General features: G+C 35.4%; 1 protein-coding gene across 6 annotated transcripts in view; it reads left to right on the top strand.

Moving 5' to 3' along the window:
• Positions 1–21,605, top strand: part of TMEM232 (transmembrane protein 232) — a 211,669-nt gene that overhangs the window by 54,697 nt on the left and 135,367 nt on the right. For all 6 annotated transcript variants that reach the window (XM_049647699.1, XM_049647700.1, XM_049647703.1 and 3 more), the window contains 3 exons: positions 935–1,089; positions 12,744–12,867; positions 14,095–14,347. In XM_049647699.1, coding sequence (XP_049503656.1) covers positions 935–1,089; positions 12,744–12,867; positions 14,095–14,347 — 532 coding nt within the window. The remainder of the gene's footprint in view (positions 1–934; positions 1,090–12,743; positions 12,868–14,094; positions 14,348–21,605) is intronic.

Raw genomic sequence — 21,605 nt, 5'->3', positions numbered from 1 at the left:
ATATATTTGGCCCTTAGTGGAAATCCACATTTTAAAACCTGATTTGTTGTTTGAACACTGTTCAGACTTTCTCCTGTCCTCTTCTCCTTGGGTGTCAGGGAGAACTAAATTATATAGGGTCTAAGAAGCACAGTTTTGTCTAATTATTGTCCCTTAGAGATTATAGGATTTCTGTCATAGTGTAAAACTGATGTCACTGAACACAAGGGACCCATGTGAAAATCAATTAAGACATTAGGTTCAGGTTAACAATTGAAGGGAAACAAAATTCATTGCCCCCAAATATGCTTCTTTAGCATAAGGATAATTTTAGGCTGGTTATTTTTAAGAAATTGCAGACACAGGAGAAGCTGTAAAAACTGAGTAAAAGTTACTCTTTTTGTAAGAGATATGTACATTTTAAGAGAAATCTCCATTTGTAAGGTGTCTCCCTCTCTGCACCAGGAAGACAAGGATGACTCTAGATATATAGAAACTCTTATCAGAGGAGAGGCAGTGACAAATCTGCATATCAACCTTACCCTTGTTTACTGTACTTTTCCTGTTAACCTTCCATAGCTGCCCCTCCCCCCTTTATGTCTTTAGCTAGAGATGTTATATGAAGTGGTGACTTGGGCCATTTTGAAGAGTATTCCTGGGTGTCTCCCGTGTGTACAGGATGTATACACATTCTTAAATTTACGTTTGGTTTTCTCATGTGAATCTTTTTTTATTAACAGGGGTGGGGAGGTCTCATCCAGGAACCTGGAAGGGTAGAGGGAAAATTATTTTTCCTTCTCCATACTGTATGTACTTATAAAACTGTACTTTAGTAAATTGCTCTGTATTGTGTAACATGAAGTTTAAGAAAGTAATGCGTTTTCATTTGTATATTTTCATGTTTATTCAAGTCAGATAACTCTTTTCCAGATATATTTTTATATTTTAATTCTAGGAACATTTGCAAGTCAATCAGGGAGGACACGAAGTTAACCACCTGCTCTGGCACTGTGTGGCTGCCTGGTCATGTGTTCAGAAGAATAGTCCTCAGTTGAATAAGGTGCTTGAACATCTCATCTTTCATAAAATGCAGCTTCAAAAGAAATGCTGGTAAGAGGGATTCTATAAATCCAAAGTAATTCATGGAGAAACCTTTGTGTTTAAATGTTAAATAGCCTTTGTACTTAAATGTTAATCACACCTTAGTTGACTATGAAAAAAATTTATGATCTCTATTCCAAAATGCTAGGGCAATTTATATATTTTGTATTAGTTCATTTCATCAATAAATTGTTCCTATCTTTCATTTTTTTTGCTAATCTGCATGCATGCATTACATAATTTATCTTTATCAAATGAAATTTGTTATTGATAAAGAGTGCATCCCCACATTTAAAACATCCTTTATTTTTTGAGTTGTTAAACAACAGCAGTGAGGCACAGTTTATTTTTCTTGGAGGAAATATACTGAAATTCTGTTTCTTTATGCCTTACTTGTAAAGTTTAACAAAAATAAATCTTGACTGATAAGTGTTAATTTCCTCCTGTACATATATTAATTTGAGAAGGAAAAAGAAGTCATAAATTACTACCAAAGAGGACATGGGTTCAATGGAAGAAAGAAGAATTTTAAAGGAGTATTTCTGAGACAAGTGATCAGAGATTTCCCTTTTCAATATTTGAGGACAGAGTTTTGAATTCCTCTTCCATTGCTATTGGAATAATAGTAATAGTAATAATAATAATAATAATAATAATAATAATAAATGTCATGCCGTAACAAGTTGCAAATTCAATCGTCATATATTTTTCTTAAAATTAGTTCCTGTTTTTATGTCTCTGGCTGCCAGCTCTATACCAAAGGTCTTTGTATATGTAAATTATAAGAATCTGGAGGATTCCTTGTGAAGGAAAGGTGTTTTCCTAGTTTCATTTGGAAGTTTCTAGGATCCTAGATCAAGTAAAGATTTCTGGAGGATGGCTTAGATTTTGTTTAATTTCCTAGAAATAGCCTAGTGCAGAAGACATTTCATCAAGAACTTGTTCTGTTTTGTCCTGTAATGGGAGAAATCTATTCAGTATTGCAGTTAACAAAGATTGTGATTCCTTCATGTTTTAAACCTAAGGATAATATCTTTAAATAGGAAAATTACAATGTAATAGAATGTAAGTATTCAATAAGTATATATTAATATAGAGCTGATAAATACAACAAAAATTAGAGATTCTCACTGGTGTAAAGTAGGTTATGCTGAAAGCCATGGTGATTTTTTTCAGACCACTCTTACTATAGGAAATAAATTGTTAGGGATTCAAACACACACTTTAGTTTTCAAAAGGGGCTAGAACTACGTTAGCTCTTGGAAGACTCTAATAATTACCAAATAAGTATGGTATTCTATATATATGGTATTCTAATAATTACCAAATAAGCAAGTTTAAATAAATATTGAGATAATAAAAGTGGCTAGTTAAGAGTAGCTAATTCTAAAGTCAGGGAATTGTTTCTTTACCCAATTTTCAGTTTTACTGTACTGCATCAACATTGATTTAATTTGTTTATGATTTGTCTTGTTAAACAAACAAACACACCACGGGCCCCAAATGGTACACTTAGACTGAGTTCCCAAACTGGTGCATAATACATAATCTAAGTGAAGTTTTAACTGCTCCTGGAAATGTAGTCTTAAAAAGGTCAGCTAGGAATTTTTCAATCTGCACCATTGAGTCTGCTACTTGGGCCCTCTCCATTCCCCTAAAAACATGAGATAATTAGCATAATAAGACACCGTGCTTTTCTCCCTAGAATGCCATCTTTTTCTTTTGCTAATAATGACCCTCCTTCTATAAACTTCTAACTCCTTGAAGCTCCCCTCTACTTGCTAGATGGGGTGCTTCATGATTCATGAATCATTTAATAAGCCAATTAGACCTTCAAATTTACTTGCTTGCATTTTGTTATTTAACAGTCTTTAAGATAGTTTTTTCCTGAGTTTATTAATTTATTTTGTTGGGGAGGGGCAGAGAGTGGGAGAGAGGGAGAATCCTAAGCATACTCCACACTGCCAGTGCAGAGTCCCACCCCGGCCGAACCTACAAACTACAAGATCACGTCTCAAGCCAAAATGGCGAGTCAGACACTCAACTGACCGAGTCACCCACGAACCTTGGTAGTTATTTTTTTATACTTAGTATTTTACAGATTTGGGGGCATTGGAGAGCATACAGAACGATTCTTACTTTACAGATGGAGAAAGCAAGGCCATGTTTATTAAACTTACTAGTGACTGGAATGACATTTTTAGGGCCCCAGTATAGCACGCTTTGTTCTGACTGCACGAGGAAGGAGATAACTGTTCTGAAGCATCTTGTCACTGAAGATGCTTGTCCTGACTTCTCTGGGAAGACATGGTGAAGATCAAGTGAAGGAGGGGATGGCAGTGTTTAGACAATGAGGAATGACCAGAGGGGTAAATTGAAAAAAATGCTAAACATAGTAACTGCTTAAAATCAAAAGGAAAAGATAACTGCTTTAAAAAACACTGGCAAATAATTTTGATTCTATTTCTTATATTTACTGGTTTTTTAAAAGAGGTTTCAATGTTTTTTTTTAAAGTGATGACTCTAGTAAACAATAGTCCATTTACATTAAAATATTAATTTTTTATTTTTTAATATTTATTTATTTTTGAGAGACACAGAGCACATGTGGGGGAGGGGCAGAGAGAGAGGGAGAGAGAGAATCTGAAGCAGGCTCTAGGCTCTGAGACCCTAAAAGATTAATTTTTAAGTTAGTTAGCAGTTTGATTAACTTCTGTTAGTCAAATTTTCTGTTGTGATGATAACACTCATTATGGCAAATATTAAAGAATTAATTTTTCTTCTTATAACATATTTATTTATGTAATAGCCTACAAAGCTATCAAGAGGTCATTATTCCAGATAAGACAAAACAAACTGTGATGTAATTATCAAAATCAAAGCAGAAGTGCCTTCCATTTCTAGGGAAAATTGAGTATTTGTCTTACATACTCCTAAGATTGGTTACATGTAAAAAATTAAGAAAATGAACAATGTATTTAGAATGAAATAGAAATATTGAGGCATCAGGCCTTGATAGTAAATTAAGACATTGTCATGATTTGCTGGACCAGGTAGCCTTGGAATTTTGACACTTGGTGGAAGATAAATTTGGTTTCGCACTTGAAATTCAATGCCAAGTGACTATTAAGAGGAGTAACCTGAAAAATTTTGTTTGCTGCACATATCAGTAAAGTCACCATAATGGTGAATCAATGTTCAGGGATTTAAAATGCAGAAAGGAGACCATTCAACTGAATGATCAGAAGAAATTTGATTAATAGTGGCAAAAATTTCTTGTGCCCATACAAGTGAGTGGTTCTCATCTGCCCATTTCTGATGCTATCCATCAGTAAATGATTCATCATTGTAGATCCCTGCCTTGCTTCTTATAGCCCCCTTTATAAAGATCATACAGTAGAAAAGGAAAGAAATTGACACAAGTGGTTTCGGCTGAGCCTAAAAAAGAGCAGGCCTGGAATCCATGAAAAGACTCAGGGAAGGCATCACAGAATTAGAGCAACCTCTCTGCTCACTAAGGGACAGGGAAAAAAAAAGAAAAAAAAACAAGGTGAAGAAATGCACTAAAGACAATAAATTATAAAACAGGGTGAAGAAGCAGAGAAAAAGAGACTACATGAACCCCTCCTAGCTGTCATGCAGCAGCCTTTAACTGGGAGGTTGAGCTGCCCTGAGCTGCAGATAAGCAGTTTGCTGTAAGGCAGATTTCCATTTAATGTGGTTAAATTTTATATGATGCTTTATACTCTCAATGCTCCACCCTGCGGTTTGGCCTTTTATAAACTGCCCCATTTGCTCTGGGAAGATAGCTCAAGCCAGTGCAAAAGGCTTTCTAATCTAACATGAAAATAATGAATTGTGTTTATAATTGAATTATTAGCCAATGAAGACTGCTGAGAAATGCAGTATGGCATTTCAGTGGAGCAGTATAACATATAAAATTATATCTCCCAAAGCAAAATAGCTGATTTAATGCACTCCATGAATGTATTCCAAAAAAGCTTGACAATTTAAAATTATATAGATAGGGCAAGTGTTTTCCAGAGGTATGGTATTTGTGTTTGCATTGAAATGAATCAGACAAAATCAACTGCTTTGTATAGGCTGTAAGGCCTTTATTTCTGTCGAGATCACTGATATCCCCATTGCCTATCTCCTGAACCCCAGCAATTATAATGTTCATGGGACAGTCTGACCCAAACCATTCAAAGAAGTTTTTGTCGATAGTCCTCTGCCTTCTTTATGAGCTGAGACGGCAGTGTAGGTCCTCACTCTTCAAATTCATTTCCTGGATTTTTAAATTTATCCTTTGATCCTCTGGGCTAAGTTTAACCATTTAGTATACATCAAGGGTATATGTGTAATTATGTTTTGCTAAGTTATGGTGCAGTAAGAAAACATTCAACCTCAAATCAGAAGACCTGAGTTTTAATCCTGTCTCTTGCTACCTGTCTAATTTTGAATGAGTCATTTAACCCCTATGAACAGAGTCTGGATAACAGATAAATAGAGACAGTAGCCATCTCAGAGAGGTTTTAAGAGATTTAAATAAGTAATGAGAACACTTTTTTATACTTTGATTCTCCCCTAATGCTTCATGCCCTACTAGTTTAGATCGGAATTATTTTTTTCCTAGAGAGGCTCCTGCCCGCTGAATTTTGATCTTAATACGTGACACATGTCCTCTCCTCAACTTAACCAAATTAGACACCCTAACTGCTACATTTCAGAACTGTTCTGCTCTCTACCTGCTCTGTCACAACCTTGGTTTAGGCCCATATTGTCTCATGACTCTTGTAGCTTTTTAACTGGTCTCTTTGCCTTAAGTTTTCCCATCAATAATTTGTCATACTCTGCTGCCAGCGCTACAACCTAAATGTGATTAGACCACTCTCCGGCTTAAAATTATTTAACAACAACCATCTTTATAGGTCACAGGGTCGCATCAGGGTCTTATAACTTGCCATGATTAGAAAAAAACAAGAAGAGGAAAAACAAAGACTGAAAGATCCCGCTGCTGGGATTAATTACCACCAGTGAACCAAACAGGTGAAGAAGTGCCTGATAGGACTAGAGGGGGTTGACAGTCAGTGACCCACCTGCCTTTGCCTTCTCTGGTGAAGCTGCATTCCTGGCTTGTCTAACACACCAGCCCTTCATTCTTTCCCACTGTCGTCCTGGAGCTCTGAGAATGAAGCTCTGTAAGCAGGAGAAAGAACTCTTTTAGCAGACATGCTAAAGACTAGATTTACATGTCCATCTTTTCTAAGAAGTATCAAAAATCAGACAATGGCAAGAGACACGCATTCTTCAAATTAGTTTTTGTAAATGGTCAAAACCAAGAATGAAATCCTGATTGCCCTCTTCTCCATGTGCAGTGAAGATTGAGACGAATTTATTTACTTTAACCCTACCTTCCTAGGCTGTTAATATAATCTGGAGTTTCTGATAACACTAAGGCTAAGTCACTCTTTAAAATGTTCTAGTCCCTTCTTATAGAATGAGTTTTATATCTGTATTTAATTTTAAGGTGATATTTATGATATTATTTTGACTTATTACACTTTATTTTTCCCACCCACTATCAGCCACTTACCACTACAATTTCTCCTTCTTAAGCTGTTAAATAATATTTAAATAAATAAATAAATAAATAAATAAATATTTAAATAAATAAATATTTGGTTGGTTTGAGTATATTCTAGGTAGGAACATAGGTTATATCTCTTGCATTAGGTGAGCCTTTGATTGTATACAACTCTAGGTTGATTATAACATTTGTTACCATTCATTTCCCCCTAAAAAGTGGAACATACATTTTGTCTGGAAATAGACTTCTGTGCTCACAGTTTTGTTTTGTTTTGTTTTTTCCTAATTCTCACTTTAAATCACTAAATGTTGCTATGCCATTTCCTAACTTATAGCTGTGATTAGATGTTCAAAGCCAGTCTGCTTCTTTTATCCTTTTTATTTTCAATCCAGAACTTTTAGGTACATCTTTGTGATTGGGTAGCCAGGATATAAAAGGCATCCTCTCTTATTTCCCTGGCCATCTTACGAAGGTGTAAAGGCGAATCCTTCATTTCACTTAGAGAAAAGTCCTGCTATGTGAAGCTTTGCACAAATGCTGTGGTGACAGGTCTATATGTCTTGAAGGCCTTCCATTGATTATTCATTGTTCACATGCTCAACGCACAGCTCCTGCCTGTGCTTAGATTATGCATTATGTTAGAGTGGAAAACCCATATATGCCTCACTAAATTTTAGATTTAATTTTTGGCTTCTTGGCATTGGAAATGTTTTCCTTCATCTGGATTCCATTTTCTTCATAACTTTAAAATCTTTAAAGTTCCTTTATTTTTTTTCCTTTCTGTAGTACTACAGATTTCCCCGCGTAGATTTTGTTTCTTTGGTTGTTTCAGTGGGAATTAGATACTACTGGGTCTCAATTTGCCAGCTTTAAATGCAGTTGACTTCCTCTAAATTATGTAAGAATTTTCCAACTTTTCTCCTTCCAACCAACTTTTACAGTTAACTTCCTCATCATGGATTTGAATTTTACATTTGTATTTTAATTTCTTTGCAATCTCTTGCTTTCTTACTCTATTACCTTTCATCTCAGTATCAAGGCTTTTCATGGTCTTTTCTTCTTCCTTGGCTTTATTAAAGATACTTAAGAGTCATAAAAATAACTTCTGGTCCCTCTAAGAAATCATTTTCAGAGATGTGATCCTCTCTGAGTATTTGGACTGGTCTTCTCTTAATCCCTTGCTTTAATATATTTTTCATCAGTCTCACATAGGATCCCCTTCTCTTTTCTATTTTTACCTACCTTATTATCTAGGAGAAATCTACAAAATTTGTTATTTTAAATGAAGAGGTTTGTCTTCACAGGATCCATAGCAGAGATGTTAGATGCTACAACGCTCAATGTGCACTATCATCAGGGACCTTCCTGTGTTCCTCTTCCTCTTTGATGTTTTACTTTTGGGGAGAAAACGCCCTCCAGTGTTCCTGGCATAGTGTTCCTCCTCTCTCCTGCTCCCCACCCCCACACACATTCCCTCCTCTTTCCTACACACATATTGTCACGAGCATGGTTTTCTACCCGTCTTGGCATCTAGAAATTTCCATCTCTGAGTAAGTATAGAGAAATGCTGATGAAGCACAGAAATAATACTCTGGCTCCTTAAAAAAAAAAAAAAAAAAAACCCAAAAAACAGTACTTCCAAAGTAAGGGACTGGCTTTACTTTTTCTGAACTATGACAAACACTGTGGATGGTAGAGATGTCTTTTTTCCCCTTTTATTCCTTTTAACTTTCTTTGAGGAACCAAGGCTGCTATGTTTCATGAAGCAGCATGTGTGCACTCCTTATTGCTATTCCTAATCCAGCTCCATCAATTTTATGGTTTGTGGAAATTCCCTATAAAGTTGCTGCTCTTGGTGACTTTTCTTTAACTCTTAGTCTTTCATTTTTAGGGTCATGTGGATTTTTGACGTTGTCAGTGTTTTCCTAGGTATCTATTTAAAGGTTGAAAGAGCCCTGTGTAAGGGTCGTGACTTGGAGACATTTTATTTTTTTAAATGTTTATTTGTTTATTTTGAGAGACAGAGAAAGAGAGCATGCGAGCGGAGAATGGGCAGACAGAGAAGGAGAATTCCAGCAGGCTCCTCCCTGTCAGTACAGAGCCTGATGCGGGTCTCAGTCTCACCAACCATGAGATCATGACCTGAGCTGAAACCAAGAGTCAGACACTTAACTGACTGAGCCTCCAAGGCACCCCATGACTTGGAGACATTTTAATTCCATCTTTTAAAAGTGCAGTTTGATCACTGAAGAAATCGATATAAAGGAGTAAGGAGAATCTAGGAAAACTGTCTTGAATGCTGATGTTCCTAACCTTTTTATAAGGTTGTATGTAAATAGCTAGGTAGCTTTTTACAAAGCCTCCTGTTATTGTATTTTAGCTGATTTATTTATCATCTATCTATCTATTTACCTATCTATATTTGTTTATTATATTTTAGCTGATCTATATTAGTGTAGAAGGGATGCTGGGCTGGAGTAAGGCTAGCTGAAGTTCAGGCCAGATCTGGTACTACTTCCCTGTATACAGTGATTCACATTAATTTTAAAAGTGTGGGGCACCTGGGTGGCTCAGTCGGTTAAGCCTCCGACTTCAGCTCAGGTCACAATCTCACGGTCCGTGAGTTCGAGCCCCGCGTCAGGCTCTGGGCTGATGGCTCAGAGCCTGGAGCCTGCTTCTGATTCTGTGTCTCCCTCTCTCTCTGTCCCTCCGCCGTTCATGCTCTGTCTCTCTCTGTCTCAAAAAACAAATAAACGTTAAAAAAAAATGTTAAAAAAAAAAAAAGTGAAAAAAAATTGGGGCGCCTGAGTGGCTCAGTCGGTTAAGCATCCGACCTCGGCCATGATCTTGCAGTTCACGAGTTCGAGGCCCATGTTGGGCTCTGTGCTGACAGCTCAGAGCCTGGAGCCAGCTTTGGATTCCGTGTCTCCCTCTCTCTTTGCCCATCTCCCACTCATACTGTCTCTCTCTGTCTCAAAAGTTAGTAAAACAGTAAAAAAAAGTGAAAAAAATTAAAAAGTAAAATGAATCAAGTAACTTATTTTAGACAAGCCAGTAAACCTCTGCATCAGTTTCTTTATTTATAAAATTAGGGGGAAATCTATAATATTTATAAATTACTTTATACATGTTTAATTTCACAGCATTGTAAAACCAAGTTATTCTACTAATAATTGAGACCTGGTGAGTTCATAAAGAAGCTAAGGCAAAATTTCTGACCTAATCAACCTTGAATTCAATGTACATTGATTTTCAGTTTTGATTTTTAACAAACTCCCTATTTGCAAGTAAGTATTGGTGTTTCTATCCCATTTTTGGCGGAGACATTTTCACTTACAGAAAATTTTGCAATCAGCATTTATTGAAAATAGTGTGCTTGTGTTGAAGCATTTTTCTACCATAGGTGGCTGACACTGATGGATCTTTTTTCGTCCATATTTTAGTGAGTGCCCTAGGTTAGTTATGATTTTCCAGACTTCAAAGAGAGCAGACAAACCAAAATATTGGGACTGTGAGGTATGTTCAGGGACAAAGACATTTTGTCAACTCTGTGATTATGCTTTGCTTGACCTTTTTGTGAAGTGGGGTGAGGAGTACTCTGAGAATGACTCACTGGTCGTTCACCTCAGAGGGCATCTGGGCGTTAGTCACTCTAGGACTTCACAGAGAAAAGGTATCAAACTCATATCCTTTGACTTTGAAGGAATAGTCTTTTTGTAATTCGATTTAGGTCAGCATTTCGAACCTAGCCATTTTACATAGAGTATTTTATTTAAATTTCACAATAGTCTCCGAAATGTAGGTTTTGCTATCTATTTTTATTTATAGATGAGGAGATCCCTCCCTAAGACTAAAGGAGAGTATGCAAATTGCCCTATGTCATATACCTAATTAGTGGTAGAGATAAGATTCCATCTATAATTTTTCCGACTCCAAGTTCATGCTTGTAAACATCGTGTTGAGTCTATCAGTTAGGATTCAGTTCTTCTGCATGTTAACAGTAACCTAACTACAATTGCATTACTAAATAGAGCTTTGATTACTGCACATAACAAGCAGTACACCATTAATATGCAGATACTTAAGAAAATCAAGCTCCTTCTAGCTTCCTTTTCTTCCATTGTTTGTATTGGACTTTCATCCTCATTGTTGCAAGACAGCTGCTCAACCTTCTGGTGTCATGTATGTATTCCAAGCAGGAGGGAAAGGATGAGCAAAGGAGAAAAAAAAAAATCACCTGTTATCTAAATTTAATCTTCTTCTTCTTCTTTTAAAAAATTTTTAATGTTTATTTATTTTTGAAGGAGAGAGAGACAGAGAGCAGGGGAGGGGCAGAAGAGCAGGGGACACAGAATCCAAAGCAGGCTCCAGGCTCAGAGCTGTCAGCACAGAGCCCAATGCGGGGCTCGAACCCATAAGCTGTGAGATCATGACCTGAGCTGAAGTCAGATGCCCAAACTGACTGAGCCACCCAGGTGCCCCTAATCTTTTTCTTCATCAGAAAAATAATAGCTTACATGGAAGCCTTTCATAATACACTTCCATTTGTATCTCATTTAGCCTTAAATCTACATTTATGGCTATTCCAAGCTTCAAGAGAATGTGGGGATTCATATTTTAGTCAAAATTTATTAAAATATAATTTACATACAGTAACACTCACACATTTTATGTATACAGATCTATGGCCTTTGATCAAATACATACACCTGTGCATTCACAATCACGATTATAGAATATTTCCATTTTGAGGAGCAGTGTTAACTGAGCATTTTGCCATCTTGAACAAAACTGAGGTTTAGTTCTGAAAAGAAGGAACAGACAATATTAGGTAGGCAGCATTGTCATACTAAGGTTAAATTTTTCATTGAGGTAAAATTGACATATAATGTATTAGTGTCAGGTGTACAACATAATGCTTCAGTGTTTGTGTATGTTGTCAAATGATCACCACAATGTCTAATTTCTGTGTGCTTTAATAATGGTTTGGAACAGCAATAGAGGAATTACCCATAAGTGAAAGAAGACTGTAGTTATCATTAACCTAGCTTAAAACAGGAACTTGGGTAAATCTCCAGATCTATTTATGTGTCAATTTTCTAATACTTAAAAGAAAAGCTTTCAAAAAGATCTTGAATGTGTCAAAAAGTGGGGTTCACTGAGATAATTTATGTGAAAGCACACTGAGATCTGTAAAGCTCTATTCAAATATAAAGAATTGTCTTTTCGCCCACGATTAGAGGTGTTTCCTTTTGATAATGATGATGAACTTGACATACTGGCCTGAAATATCACAGTTGTGAAAGTCAAATGTAATTGTAAAATATACTAACTCTTTAATTTATCAGTGGCTTAGAAATCAAGACAATATGCAGCTCTAGGTAGAGTCAATTTCACATTTTCATTTTTACCAGTTCTCTTTCCAACTATATCTTTTTCAACTGGGTAAAAATAGCACCAAATGTATAATTTCCTGAACCTATCAAGTATGTGTACATTTATAACTAATAAATTGTTGTGTGACTTTTTAGTTATTATATAATATTTTAAAGATAAATCTTGATAGTCTTCTAATTAAACTGAAATATAGATTTTGAGAAATTATACTTTTTGTAAAATCAAATAATCTGAACTGTTGGAGTGTTTAGGAAGACCATTTTTAAATTTGTTCTCTTTTTGTTTTAGAGGAAAACACTCTTTAAATTCACCTCTTGGAATCAGGTGTAAAAAGTTAAAAATCAGAATCTATTATGACACTTTGGGGATACTCTAGAATCAGACCTCTTGATTGCTTGTTATGCAGGATCTATGAAGAAATTTGATATTTTGTAGTATTTATTACTCTCAGATTTTTGACATAACACTCCTCTGAATGTGAATATCTTTCAAAATGTGGCTCTTTCCTATAGACTTTAATCATGACTAGTGTCAACCAATACTGGCCTTTATTAAAAGTAAATGTATCTGATAACCTGGGATACTCATTATCTCTGGCCAATTACTCTCTTCATTAAAAAATTGTTTATTATTATTTTAATTAAGGTCTTTGTTGTTTTGTTCACAAAATTCCTAGGTTGGATTCAACACTGGCTTTGCTGGTCCTTGGGGAGGCTGCCAAATTAAACATGGCCTGCTTGAAAGCTTTAATGGAATTAATGAGAGATTTTCTTTTAAGCATTATGTCTTTTCAAAATCAGGTAACAGTATGTTGTTAATTTACGTGTGCTAAAAGACCTGAAGAAAAACAAATTTTATTTTTGCCACTATTTAAATTGAATATAATATTAGGGGTTATAATGAGCATAACTTTTTAACAAAATTTTTAATTAAATATAAAAGTAAATGCACATTTACCATATATCCCAGTATGGATAGGTAGACAGATGGGTATAGTTAAAGATGTAGAGGTATGGAAATAGATTACACACACACACACACACACACACACACACACGGGAGGGACTTTATTTTTTTTTAATTTTTATGTATTTATTTTGAGAGAGAGAGAGAACATGGGGGAGAGGCGAGAGAGTGGGGAGAGAAAAAGAATCTCAGGTAGACTCCACGCTCAGTGCAGAGCCCAATACTGGGTTTGATCTCATGACTGTGAGATCATGACCTGCGCCGAAATCAAGAGTCAGACACTCAACTGACTGAGCCACCCAGGCTTCCTTACATGAGAGGAACTTTAAATTGTATTAACAAACTTGAGAACATACAGTCATACATGGTTTAGTTTCCTTTTTTAGAAAATTTAAAGTATATTACAAAAAACACTTTTTATTGTAATTACATATTGTTAAAACTTACATTTTAGTCTGCATGAGATAACAATTTCTTCATTGTTGAACAGTGAGTTTGTTTCTAATTATTCACAGTTAATTGCAAACAATATTGAACTGGTAAATCTCATGAATAAAATCTTTATCTGTGTTTATGACTATTTCTTCAGAATAGATTCATAAATTACTGAGTGATAGACTATGAACTTTCTTTTAATAATCTCAGAAAAGATGTTCAAATTCCTCTCCAGAAGATATAACTGTCTTGCTTTCCTATGAAAAATGTATAAAGTGCCACACATAAGAACTGAGCTTTATATAAAAAAATATTCTTTTATAATATGATATGGAAAATGCTATCTCAGGGGATTAATTTACATTCTATTGATTACCAAGGAAATTGAAAAGTTGTTCTTTATAAACTTTTTAGATATTTGTAGTTTTTATTCCTTGAAGTAGATTTTATGCAATCTACCCACAGAAAACCTGTTTTTTAATTGAGTACATTTTAGAAATATTAGTTGGTGATGGTCTTTAACAGCTCTATAAAATTTGAAGATATTTCCTACCATGAGTACAGTATGTAGTTTTAATTATGACAGAGCATATCTTGATTATCTAATAACTATTTTCTTATTTTAGGAAGAAAGCTGCAAGGTAGATGATGTTTCCTGGGCCTGGAATGTTGTCTACATATACACAACAATTCTTGCAGAAATTTGCTTGTATGCAGCCACTTCTAATTTGCGAAAAACTGCTTTTATTGGTTTCTGTGTCTGTACAAGATCACAAAAAGACATTTTACTCATGGATAAATCAGAAGAACCACCTAAATTGAAGGAAGCAAGTATTTTAGGTCTTTTGGACTATTTCTCTTCAAAAATTTCAGATAATTGTAAGTAAATTATTTCTCAACTTGTTGAGAAGCACTTCTTAAATGTCTCCATCTGCATATAGCAATAAGTATTTTATATTTTATTTTATTTTATATTTTTACAATATAGTGTTTTATTAGTTTCAAGTATATAATATAATGATTCAACAATTCCATACATCACCCAGCGCTTATGACAAGTGTGCCCCTTAATCTCCATCACCTATTTAATTCACCCTCACAACAATCTCCCTTCTGGTAACCATCAGTTTGATCTCTATACTGAGAGTCTGTTTTGTGGGTTTTTTTTCTCTCTCTCCCTTTTTCCTTTGCTCGTTTTTTTGTGTTTTGTTTTGTTTGTTTCTTAAATTCCACATGAGTAAAATCATATGCTATTTGTCTTCCTCTGACTTATTTCACTTAGCATTATACACTCTAGCTCCATCCATGTCATTGCAAATGGTAGCATTTCATTCTTTTTTATGACGGAATAGGAATAATATGTATATATACCACATATTCTTTATCCATTCATCTATTGATGGACATTTGGCTGCTTCCATAATTTGGCTATTGCAAATAATGCTGCTATAAACATAGCATGTAACCCTTTGAATTAGTGTTTTTATATTTTTTGGGTAAATACCCAGTATTGCAATTATTGGATTGTATGGTAGTTCTATTTTTAACTTTTTTTAAACGTTTATTCATTTTTGAGAGACAGAGAGAGACAGAGGTTGAGTGGGAGAGGGGCAGGGAGAGAGGCAGACACAGAATCCGAAGCAGGCTCCAGGCTCCATACTGTCAGCACAGAGTCCCGATGTGGGGCTCGAACCCACAAACCACAAGGTCGTGACCTGAGCTGAAGTCAGATGCTTAACTGATTGAGCCACCCAGGCACCCCAAATTTTCTTCATCTTTGTCAGAACCAGAGAATGTACACCCTCTGGAAATAAACATTTGATCTCCTCCTCATGTTCATACAGGATTTTTGGCTTTTCTGTATCAGTCATTACCATATGTTCCTTTGCTTTACATGATGGTACAAATGCCTAGTCAACTATTTTTAACATCAAATGATAGGTTTTAAAAACTGTGTTGATGTGATTCATTATACCTTGATTCTTACAGCATCACTGATTGATTTTTCCACATGAGGAAAATGATTTTGTCTGGGTTGTCCTGTATCATTGATAATGATCGCCAGTTTTGTAAGACCACAGAAGAAAAAACTCCAAAAGTAGTATAATCTGTGCAGGCATTGTCAAATGATTACTGGGGAAAATAGGTTTGTCTTTTTTGGAAAGTGACTTAACCTGGAGCTGTTGCTGTATTTAATTAAAAATGATTTTTTCCCATACTTTTATCCTTCAAGTAAGTAAATTTTTTGTTTAGAGTGAGAGAACTGGTCAGAAGTCACACAGATTTGTATTTTAATTCTGTAATTTGTATCTTGGAATCCTACATCAGATTAATTTTTCTGAATGATTACTCGATAATTATGATAAGACTACTATTCATATCATAACGCTTTTTATAAGAAAAAATATAGAAACATATAAATGCGTGGCATAGTACATTGTGCATAGGAAAGGTTCAATAAAGGTTAATAGTTGTTATGGTTGTTAATGTAGTTGTTAATATTATAGTGAGAAAACATCAGTGAGGAGGGATTTTTTTTCCTAACACTTAGTACTATGTACACTTTATATCCTGGGGATGCTGTTTTATTTATATATAAAGATATAAATGACAGTGGAAAATATTTTAAATGGTATATATAATATATAAATAGTCTTTTTACTAATAAGTCAAATCGTGTTATCAAGGCTTTAATAGGAAAAAACCTCAAATCATAGTTTTATAAAGGCAATGTTATAGGACACTAAAATAATAATTTCCTTGAAGATAATTTCCTGGTGATCTCATCTGATATGGGAGCAGAACTTAAAGAATCTAGAAGAATGACTATTTAGCATGTTCCATTTTCATTCTGTGATTTTGTGTCACACAAGCTTTTCATAGAATCAGATGTATAATAAGTCTAGAGTGAGGTCTCTGGCCAGTGATTGAAGTGCTGCCTTTTAGTTGATTGAGTAGAAATTTCTACGTATGCTTATAAATACCAATTATACATTTAACATTTGCTACTGTGGACTTAACTGTGTCCCCCAAAATTCGTATCTTGAAACTATAGCCCACAATGTGACTGTATGCGGAGATGAAATAACGATGGTGGGGCCTGATATGTTTGAATTTGTGTCCTTGTAAGAAAAGACACCAGAGAGCTCACTCTCTCTACTATGTGAGGACACAGTAAGAAAGCAGCCATCTAAAACCCAGGAAAAGAGCCCTCACCATAAACAGAATCAGCTGGCACCTTGATCTTGGAAATCCTAGCCAAGGATTTGGCTAGAAAAGAAATAAATTTCCCATCTTTAAGACTCTCAGTCTACGATTTTTGTTATGGCAGTTCAGTTATGCCTCCCAATGGGTGTTGTGCTGTAGGCAGATCTGAATATGCTCAGGTGCCTGACTAATCCTTATCTGAAACACAAATTTTTGCAACAGAGACTCCATTTTATTTATTTGCTTGTTTGCTTATAAGTTTTTAATTCCACTTAGTTAACATAGTGTTATGTTTGTTTTGGGTGTACAGTATAGTGGCAGCATAGTCTCTAGATGAGACAATTTTGAGCTGGAAAAACATGAGGGAAGGTGATAAAAATTAATTTATTTAAATGCACAGAATTTTTGCTTGATCCCTGTTGAAATTCCAATTTTGGGAATCATTTTGCCTTGATGGGTCATAAAGGATGATAATAGTTAATTAACATTTATTGAGCTCTTACTATATGTCAGGTATTATTCTAGGCTAATTCATTAATCATTACAACGAGACTCTACCTAGTTATTCATATAATCCTCAATTTACAGATGAGAAAACTGAAACATGAAGAGTTTATTTGTCCAAGGAAATATATTTAGTAAACAGTACATCTGGGACTTAACCTAGGCAGTCTGGCTTCAGAGTCCATACTGACTACCTCACTATGCTGAACTAACTAGGTTAGTTGACCTGCTGAATGAAAAATTTTAAAAATTATCCATTTGCATGTTGAAGAATGTGAAGAAGACAGCTGTGAGAAATTCTGACAGTCATTATCCTACAGCACTGTTTGTAAAAGCATTTTCATAGACTTTGTGTCATGTGTGGTCTTTATTTCTAATCTGAATTCTTAGGACTTGTTCTAAAATTTTGAATCAAAAAATCCTAAAACTGGAGTGTAGGAATCTGTATTATTAAGCCTACAGAAAACCTAATCTATAAATTTAGCTGTTAAGCAAGCTGCTAAAATACTGTCCTAATCATAGAGGAAAATATCTCTCTTACTTGTTATTGCAGACCTTTATGCATTCAATTGGAGACTATTTATGTCAGGTGATTTATATATAATTTTACAAAGAGGGAAACATAGCTTTGTGTTGTACGCTATATTTTAAACACCATCTTCTCTGCTCCTACTTTGGTTTTCAGAGTGTTAAAATGATAGTTTTTTTTTTTTTTTAATTCATGTTAGTTAACATATGATAAAATGAGAAGCTTTTAACAAGCCTTGATTATCCGGAATATGTGTTGTGAAATTAACACCTGAAAATGGTGTATTCTGTGAGAAACCTTCAGACACCGATTTAGTGTGTCTTGTGTAAGAAACATACAGTGAATGAAATAATCAAATATATCATAGAAAAGTAAAATTCTTGTTGATCATGTAGTCTCACTCAATGTACAAATCTCTGCTAGACCATTTGCGAATAGTCCACAGGCATATTCTGCCTAAAAGTCAACAGGAGGCACTGGGTGGCTCAGTCAGATAAGCATCCAACTCTTGGTTTCAGCTCGAGTTATGATCTCACGGTTCATGGGTTTGAGCCCCACATGGGGCTGTGTGCTGGCAGTGCAGGGCCTCCTTTGAATTCTGTCTCTCTCTGTCCCTTCCCTGCTCGTACTTTCTCTCTCTCTTTCAAAATAAATAAATAGACATTTAAAAAGAAAAGAAAAAAAAAAGTCAACAGTGATCTGGAACTCCCTATCTCCCAAAGCAGGTCGTTCCACTTTTAAACACTGTAAACAATTCTTCCTTATATTAAAATGAAATCTATTTTTCTAACTTTGGTTTAGGTTTTGCCTCCTGGAGGCAATAAGAAAAAAAAAGTCTATTCCATTTCCCACATGCAAGCCCTTCAAATATTTGAAGATAATTGCATTGGTTCTCTTTCTCCACCTCTTCACTTTGCCATCATCTCCCATCTCTGCTTACTGTCAAGCTCCTGTGCAAACTTTTCGTAATACATGAAAAACATATTTCCAATATGGCTTATAATTAGCCTCTTAAGTTTGCTAGGAGGTCATAATGTTGTTAACTTAGAATTTGTAATAATTTATTTCAGTGTTATAATATGATGTGAGACCCAAGTATTTTTTCATTCAATGTTGTCTATGAATGAAAGAAAGTAAATATGACATTCTTCTTTTCATTCTTCTGTTGAGAATTATTTTCTTAATCTGGTTATGCAATGATAGTGGTGAATGAAATATAGGTCTCAGTTGTAAAATAACTTTTTATGCTATATTTTGATTCATTTTAACTTGGTTTTGAAAAAACATTAGCACAGAGCAATAATTCCTTTTTAAAAAGCAAATGTAAGTGAATTGGAATCTTAGAACCAATTGAAACTCTTAATGGTACTGTATTAAATCTTCAGCATAACTTTTACCTTGGTGAAGGTTATTCAGAAAAGTATACAGTAACAAGGTTGTATTTATTATACATGGAAAATATTTAACTCCTTTAAAAATCTACAATCATGTTAGTGATAGAATTCAGGCAATCTTAATTCACAACTTTTTGTGTTGACAAATCTAAAATTACCACCGAGTATTTTATATATATATGGAAGTTAACCAAATGTATCTATTTGTCTTTTTCTTTTTTAAAAATAATCTTATCGTGGAAAGAGCACTTTACATGAGATCTACCCTCTTAAAAATTTAAATGTACAGTTCATTATTGCTGACTCTGGGTACATTGCTGTACAATAGATTTCTAGAACTTACCTTGTTTTTTTTTTTAAATGTTTATTTATTTTTGAGAGACAGAGAGACAGAACATGAGCGGGGGAGGGGCAGAGAGAGAGGGAGACACAGAATCCGAAGCAGGCTCCAGGCTCTGAGCTGTCAGCACGGTGCCCTACACAGGGCTTGAACCCACAAACCGCGAGATCACGACCTGAGCCGAAGCCGGACACTTAGCCGACTGAGCCACCCAGGCGCCCCTAGAACTTACCTTGTTTGATTGAAACTTTATGCCTCTTGGTTAGTAACTCCAATTTCTCCTTTCCCTCACTTTCTAGAAACCATACTCTTTGATTATAGTCTTCGATTTTATGAATATGACCATTATAGATACCTTATATAAATGAAACCATGCAGTATTTGCCTTTCTGTGAGGGTCCTCTTTCACTCAGCATGATGTCCTCAAGATTCATCCATGCTGTTGCATATGATGGAATTTCCTTCATTTTTAAGGCTTAACAGTATTCCATTGTGAGTGTATACCACATTTTCTTCATCCACTGGCTTTATATTAGTTATGAAATTATAAAAATGAAGAATTATAAAACAGCTATTTAAAAAACTCATACAGAACCACAAAACGCCTCGAATAGCCAAAGTAATTTTGAAGAAGAAGACCAAAGCAGGAGGCATCACAATCCCAGACTTTAGCCTCTACTACAAAGCTGTCATCATCAAGATAGCATGGTATTGGCATAAAAACAGACACATAGACCAATGGAATAGAATAGAAACCCCGGAACTAGACCCACAAACATATGGCCAACTAATCTTTGACAAAGCAGGAAAGAACATCCAATGGGAAAAAGACAGTCTCTAACAAATGGTGCTGGGAGAACTGGACAGCAACATGCAGAAGGTTGAAACTAGACCACTTTCTCACACCATTCACAAAAATAAACTCAAAATGGATAAAGGACCTGAATGTGAGACAGGAAACCATCAAAACCCTAGAGGAGAAAGCAGGAAAAGACTTCTCTGACATCAGCCGTAGCAATCTCTTACTCGACACATCCCCAAAGGCAAGGGAATTAAAAGCAAAAATGAATTACTGGGACCTTATGAAGATAAAAAGCTTCTGCACAGCAAAGGAAACAACCAACAAAACTAAAAGGCAACCAATGGAATGGGAAAAGATATTTGCAAATGACATATCGGACAAAGGGCTAGTATCCAAAATCTATAAAGAGCTCACCAAACTCCACACCTGAAAAACAAATAACCCAGTGAAGAAATGGGCAGAAAACATGAATAGACACTTCTCTAAAGAAGACATCTGGATGGCCAACAGGCACATGAAAAGATGTTCAACGTCGCTCCTTATCAGGGAAATACAAATCAAAACCACACTCAGATATCACCTCACGCCAGTCAGAGTGGCCAAAATGAGCAAATCAGGAGACTATAGATGCTGGAGAGGATGTGGAGAAACGGGAACCCTTTTGCACTGTTGGTGGGAATGCAAATTGGTGCAGCCACTCTGGAAAACAGTGTGGAGGTTCCTCAGAAAATTGAAAATAGACCTACCCTATGACCCAGCAATAGCACTGCTAGGAATTTACCCAAGGGATACAGGAGTACTGATGCATAGGGGCACTTGTACCCCAATGTTTATAGCAGCACTCTCAACAATAGCCAAATTATGGAAAGAGCCTAAATGTCCATCAACTGATGAATGGATAAAGAAATTGTGGTTTATATACACAATGGAATACTACGTGGCAATGAGAAAGAATGAAATATGGCCTTTTGTAGCAACATGGATGGAACTGGAGAGTGTGATGCTAAGTGAAATAAGCCATACAGAGAAAGACAGATACCATATGGTTTCACTCTTATGTGGATCCTGAGAAACTTAACAGGAACCTATGGGGGAGGGGAAGGAAAAAAAAAAAAGAGGTTAGAGTGGGAGAGAGCCAAAGCATAAGAGATTGTTAAAAAGTGAGAACAAACTGAGGGTTGATGGGGGGTGGGAGGGAGGGCAGGGTGGGTGATGGGTATTGAGGAGGGCACCTTTTGGGATGAGCACTGGGTGTTGTATGGAAACCAATTTGACAATAAATTTCACATATTGAAAAAAAAAAACTTTTGCCGTAATCATCTTTTACTTACTCCAGGATAAATTATATTATTTTTAGTGCT

This window comes from Panthera uncia (genome assembly GCF_023721935.1).
Source record: "Panthera uncia isolate 11264 chromosome A1 unlocalized genomic scaffold, Puncia_PCG_1.0 HiC_scaffold_17, whole genome shotgun sequence".
In the NCBI taxonomy this organism is placed as follows: domain Eukaryota; kingdom Metazoa; phylum Chordata; class Mammalia; order Carnivora; family Felidae; genus Panthera; species Panthera uncia.
This window is presented reverse-complemented; position numbering and strand designations above follow the sequence as displayed.